The sequence below is a fragment of the Epargyreus clarus genome, unplaced genomic scaffold (assembly GCF_041222505.1).
Source record: "Epargyreus clarus isolate Ecla_fem2 unplaced genomic scaffold, WU_Ecla_fem_2.2 ptg000003l, whole genome shotgun sequence".
Classification (NCBI taxonomy): domain Eukaryota; kingdom Metazoa; phylum Arthropoda; class Insecta; order Lepidoptera; family Hesperiidae; genus Epargyreus; species Epargyreus clarus.
Window position 1 is genome coordinate 10,903,218 of NW_027332211.1, and position 6,479 is coordinate 10,909,696.

Consider the following 6,479-nt stretch of genomic DNA (forward strand, 5'->3'; position numbering starts at 1 on the left):
CGTGTCATACGAAAATCGGCGCATACACTTGTGCGAGTTACTTCTAGTGACACTAAAACAGGTTATAGGCACATATTAAATACGCATATTATGATAATTCTACATAATAAAATTCTAACACCATCCGACAGATACGCAAAAAAATGAAAATCGTTTTTATAGAAACACAATTTGTTAAAAAAACGTCCAGTTTTCAACCTGGAACCCTATAATAGAGTAATGAGAAAGCTTCCAAACTTTCATAAGAAGTTCTGACTTATACCTTATCACTTTTATTATTTTGAATAAATAATATTGTATTAGTAGCTAATTATGATATAAAATAAAACATAAATACATAAATAAGCTCTTACCCTCAAGCCTGGTAAAAATTCCTTCTACGAACGTAACTAAACAATTTACTAAACTAAAAAACGCATATCATTATTTCGATCTCTATTTCAAAACGATACATCGTTCAGATCGTCGCTCTTTGCATTTTTATCTACAGATGGAAATAACAAGCATATGTAGAATGTGCAAGTTTTAATAAAAATCTTTCAGAACTGCAATCATAGCAACGATATTATCTGTCATAGAACATTGTTAACCGCTACACTGACTTAATGATACTGATAATGCGATATTCTTCTCTCCTGCCTTTATCGGAAAGCACGTAATTAACTTGGAATGTCTTTATTTTTATGTAATACATATTGTGTTAAACGTAAAAAAATAATAACATAAAAAATTAAAATTCGTCCGTCTATTTTGGAAGTTTTCGTCAAACGTGACATCATGGTGATTGTTGGTGGTACGTGTTAGCATGGTAACATGGACGTTTTCATCAAACGTGGTGGCGTACAATATTCTCATTCTAAGAGGAAATTTGTACTTAGCAGTGAAACAAATAACAACACCCGAGGGCGGTAACACACGTGTCAGCGACTATACGTGTGTCGCTTTTCGCCACTTTGTGTCGACGATCGTAGTCGATCATTGTTCACTTATGAAAGACGGCGAAGATCGACGGCTGTCACCGCCTAACCACATGACTGTCGTTGGTGTAGGCCGTTCCTGTACCCCCCCAAGTTGGAGTGCGCCTTGTCGTGGTGGGGGGGCTCAGTAGCCCGTTGCAATCCAGCAGCGGGTGAAGCTAAAGCGCTCCCGTGGTGGTTGGGATACGCTGTGTCTGCCCCTTATCGGGCGGCAGTAATATCTCGTTGGTACGCTGCGTCTGTCCCGTATCGGGCGGCAGCGCTACCTCGTTAGGTCGTTGTGGTTCTCTGCGTCTGTCCCGTATCGGGCGGCAGAGGTACCACTAGTGGTGGTTGTAATGCGCTGCGTCTGTCCCGTATCGGGCGGCAGTGGCATCTCGTTGGCTGTCGGGGTATTTGCCCGAGTCAAGGGTGACGGGCGTGACGTGCACTTACCCTGCCGTTGCGTAGGCATTCATTTGTCACCGTCACCAAAACCGCAGCCCATTAAAGTGTCGTGGTCACGTCTCGCGGCTTTGATGGAGCGGGGGTCTTGGCTTAACCGCCCGGACCGTGAGGAGAAAACCTCTTTAAAAACCCCAAAGGCCGGACGCTGGGGTACGTGGCGTACGGCCGCCTCTCATTACAGCTGAGAGGTGGTAGGCTGGGATAAGTCTGCCCGCTAGCGGCCACCTGTGCGGGACTTCTCGACCCCGCACAGTATTAGAGTTGCCAAAGGACAGGGGGCTCTCCTTTGGTTGACATTTTACTTCCCCCATAATCGTGGGAACAAAAATGGATAACTCAAATTTAATTTTAGACGATGTGCCTGTGACGGGCGGTATTGAGGTGGTGCCTGAAAAAGGCGGAGAACGAGAGGAAGCTGTCGAGCCTCGCTCCAGCTCAGCTATGAGCCATGAAGGCTCAGACAATGGAGGCAGGTTCTGGTTACGGAAACGTAACCGAGTCGCCGCATCCGAGACGTCCGATGAGGACAGTGCGGTTAATTCGGAGCCAGCAAAAGCGCCGAAAATTTCTGCAGCCCGCCGTGGCAGGGGTAGACCGCCTACCACGGGCAAGAAAGTTGGTGTCGTAGGTGCAAAGGGCGCAGAAAATGGGGTAGAGGCTTTCCGCAAAGTCAAGACGCAAGAGAGGAGAAGCTCGCCAACTATCGGTGGCGATACGACAGAAGATGCTCTGGCAACGGAGCTTCAAGATCGCGTCCGGGCTTCCGTAGAGGCCATTTCCAAGGTCGCGAGCTCATCGAAGAACCTCAAGGGGACCTCGGTGAAAGCTCTGAGGGACGCTGCTGCCGTCATCTCTGAGGCTGTAGGTGTGCTCCAGCGACGCACGGAGTCAGAGGAGGTGACCCGTTTGCGGCAGGCCAATGATCGACATAGAGCCGACAATGAGCAGCTGCGAAAGGAGCTGGAGGAGCTTCGACGCGAAATGGCTGAATTGCGGGCTGAAATACGGCAAGGTGGTACGAGAGTGGTAGAGGATCCGAACTCAGGGATCACCACAGATTCGCCGGCAACTGGGTTTGCATCGACCTCCGAGGCTGAATTGGAGAGGACCATCATGCTCCGAGTGGGCACAATGGTAAACGCTCGACTCGAGGCGCTAGAGCAGAGGTTGCCGCCTGAACCCCGTGTTCGACCGCCGCTGGCCGCCGATAAGGCGAAAGTTGTCAAGCTCCCCGCACCGCGCGAAAGTTCGGTGGCGCCGATGTCCCAGGACGAGCCTGCCCCCAGTCCAACCCCAAAGTCCCAGAAGGGTAAAAAGGGAAAGACCAATGGCAAGAAGCCTGCCCCAAGTCCGCCCCAAAAGGAGCCCCGGCCTTTGCCACCGGCTCCTACGTCAATGGACGAAGGGTGGAGTGTGGTGGCAAAACGAAGGTCCAAGCCCACGCAGCCCACTGTCGCACAAGTTGCGGCATCTGGCACCGGGTCGTCGCAGCCACAAAGGGCCCGGTCTGCAGCACTTGGCTCCCAGTCGCCGCAGGCTAAGGACGCAAGAAGGCGGACGCGCAAGCCACGTCCTCCCCGCTCTTCGGCTGTAGCTATCAAGCTGCAGCCGGAAGCACTGAAGAAGGGTGTTACGTACGCCGCAGCTCTTGCCGAGGCCAAGGAGAAGATCGATCTCCAGGGTCTTGGCATTGAGTCTGTCAAGTTTAAGGTGTCCGCTACAGGAGCTAGAATCCTGGAAATTCCGGGTGCTACTAGCACTGAAAAGGCGGACACGTTGGCAGACAAGTTGCGTGCTGCCCTAGGGGAGGACGCGGTAGTGTCCAGACCAGTGAAGTGTGCGGAGTTACGTGTGTCCGGTTTGGATGACGCCGTCTCCGCATCAGAAGTCGCGGCGGCAATTGCCAGGATTGGTGGATGTGCTCTAGCGTCCGTCAAGACTGGTGAAATTCGCCGCGACCACTTCGGTCTGGGCACGCTCTGGTTGAGCTGCCCGGTAAGCGCTGCTAGGAAGGTGGCTGATGGCGGACGAGTGCTGGTCGGATGGGTGTCGGCCAAGGTCTCGCTGCTCGAGGCAAGACCGTTGCGCTGCTACCGCTGCCTGGTAATAGGGCACGTGCGGGAGCAGTGCAGCGGTACGGTGGATCGCAGCGGTGATTGTTACCGCTGCGGGAAATCGGGCCACGTAGCTCGAGACTGCAACGCCGCCGCGGCACACTGCACACTGTGTGCGGCAGCCAAAAAGCCGGCCGACCATAGACTGGGGGGTAAGTCTTGTACTGCCCCTCGGTCTAAAGGGCGTAAGCCACCGACTGTAGCCTCAACACAGTCGGCTAGTGGCAGCTCAGCTGGAGGGTCCGGGAACGGAGTTGTGGTTATGGAATCCTAATTATGGACCACAACCTCCGATTCCTCCAGGCGAATATCGGCCACTGCGCAGGAGCACAGAGCCTCCTGACCCAACACCTTAAGGAGTGGTCGATTCACGTGGCTGTGGTTGCTGAGCCGTATTTCGTTCCGCCCGACAACTCGAATTGGGTTGGGGACCGTGACGGCTTAGTGGCCATTATACGACAGGAGGCGATAGCTTCCCCGCCCTTTGAAAAGGTAGCAAAGGGCCCGGGATGTGTTGCTGCTCTGTTGGGAGATGTTGTGGTAATTGGCGCCTACTTCTCTCCCAACAGATCGCTCGCCGAGTTCGAGGTTTTTCTCGAACAGGTGGGTGCCCTGATCGTACAGAGCCACCCTCGCCCCGTACTTCTGGCGGGCGATCTCAATGCCTGGAATACGGCTTGGGGATCGCGCGTCACGAGTGCGCGGGGTGAGGTACTGGAGGAATGGGTTCTCGGACAAGGACTAGCCCTTCTCAATCGGGGATCTGTGAGCACGTGCGTGCGGCCTCAGGGTGAGTCCATTGTGGACGTAACGTTCGCAAGTAATACCCTCGCACGCCGTGTAAGAGGCTGGGGAGTCATGGTCGATGCGGAGACTCTGAGCGATCACCGATACATTCGATTTGATCTCTCCGCGTCCCAGAATGCTCCGACCAGCACATCCCGGTCCCCGGTTGACAACGGCCCGAGGTGGCAGTTGAGGCACCTCGATAGGGACCTTGCGAGGGAGGCTGCAATTGTGCAATCTTGGGTGTCGCCCGCTGACCCTGTGGTAGTGGAGGACGAGGCAGAATGGTTTCGGGGCGCGTTCACACAAGTGTGTGACGCGTCTATGCCCCGTTCCAGGCGTCGTCCTCCCAAGTGCCAAGTGTACTGGTGGTCTGCAGAGCTCGCGCAGCTGCGCAGGGCTTGTATTGTGGCCAGACGCCAGTACACGAATTACAGGCGTCGACGGATAAGGGACGCGGGGCAGATTGCACTCCTGCATGCTTCTTTCAAGGAGGCGAAGTGGCAGTTGGTGGCAGCGATCGGCAGAGCCAAGACTCTGGCCTGGGACGAGTTGTTGGGGACGTTGGATTGCGATCCGTGGGGCAGGCCGTATAGGATGGCGATGTCGAAACTTCGCCCCTGGGCACCCCCACTAACGCAAAGTCTCCGACCTCAGCTTCTGGACAGAGTCGTCACGGCTTTGTTTCCGCGGACGGAGGAACATTTGTGTCCTCCCATGATACCTTCAACTGCCGCGGCGCCCGGACCGGATTTCGTGCCGCCAGTGACCTCGGGAGAGCTGGGAGCAGCGGTGTTACGGCTTTGCGCCAAGAACACTGCTCCAGGTCCTGACGGCGTGCCCGGTCGGGTAGTGGTCTTGGCCATGGAAGTCCTTGCGCCTCGTCTGAGGAGGTTGTTCGACGCCTGTCTGGCTCAGTCCAGAATACCACTACGGTGGAAGACAGGTCGTCTGGTCCTCCTCAGGAAAGCAGGACGTCCAGCGGAATCCCCATCCGCGTACCGTCCCGTCGTGATGCTTGACGAGGATGCCAAGCTTTTTGAGAGAGTTGTGGCATCCCGAATCGTTAGGCATCTCGAGGGGGTCGGTCCGGATCTTTCGGAGAACCAGTTCGGATTCCGCAGGGGTAGATCCACCGTAGACGCGGTGCAGAAGGTAAAGTCCCTAGTGCAGGATGCGGTCGCCCGGGGTGAGGTCGTGTTGGCGGTGTCTCTTGATATCGCCAACGCTTTTAACACCCTCCCCTGGAGTTGCATCAGGGAGGCGCTTCGTTATCACAGAGTGCCTCCTTACCTACAACGGATCATCGGGGACTACTTGTCTGGGCGTGCGGTGGAATACCCCGGTCAAGACCGGTGGTGTCGGCGGGAAATGTCGTGCGGAGTTCCACAAGGGTCAGTGTTGGGTCCCCTCTTGTGGAACATTGGCTACGACTGGGTACTGAGAGGAGCTCTCCTTTCGGGTGTCGGCGTTATTTGTTACGCGGACGACACCTTGGTGACTGCTTGTGGCCAGAACCACAGGGTTGCTTCTCTCCGCGCCACCGCCGGCACGGCATTCGTGGTGGGCCGCATACGGCGATTGGGTTTGCGGGTGGCGCTCGAAAAATCTGAGGCTGTGATATTTCATGGCCCTCGGAAAGCGCCACCCCGGGATTGCCATATCGTCGTCTCCGGAGTTCGCATCGACGTGAGGCCGTCGATCAGGTATCTAGGGCTCGTCCTGGATAGCCGGTGGAACTTCGGTCCCCACTTTGAATGCCTAGCGCCTCGGCTACTGAGGACGGCAGCGGCCTTGGGCAGGCTGCTGCCAAACCTCGGCGGGCCAGAGACGTCGTGTCGACGTCTCTACACGAGCATCGTGAAATCGATGGCTCTATACGGGGCCCCTGTATGGGCCGATGCCCTGAATCGCCGTAATGTCGCTCTGCTAATGCGAGCCCAGCGGGTATTGGCGATCAGGGTTATACGGGGCTATCGCACGATCTCGTGTGAGGCAGCCTGCGTGCTGGCGGGTTCTTTGCCCTGGGATTTGGAAGCGAGAGCCCTTGCGTCGCTGCGTCAGTGGCGTGAGGAGGCGCACCGATCCTGGGGCCGCCCGCCCGCACGGCAGGAATTGGAGGGGCACAGAGCTGAGCTGCGTCAAAGGGCTACCG

The 6,479-nt window shown here is 55.5% G+C and overlaps 1 protein-coding gene across 1 annotated transcript; it reads left to right on the plus strand.

Annotated features, from left to right (window-relative positions):
- Positions 1 to 1,751: 1,751 nt before the first annotated feature.
- Positions 1,752 to 3,812, plus strand: LOC140748224 (uncharacterized). The gene has a single exon (XM_073080991.1). It carries the CDS (start codon positions 1,752 to 1,754, stop codon positions 3,810 to 3,812), a length of 2,061 nt encoding a protein of 686 aa, XP_072937092.1.
- The last annotated feature ends 2,667 nt before the right edge of the window (positions 3,813 to 6,479 follow it).

What these genes read in the sequence shown, in the direction of transcription:
- LOC140748224 (XM_073080991.1), top strand. Translation starts at nt 1,752, where the DNA reads ATGGATAACTCAAATTTAATTTTAGACGATGTGCCTGTGACGGGCGGT.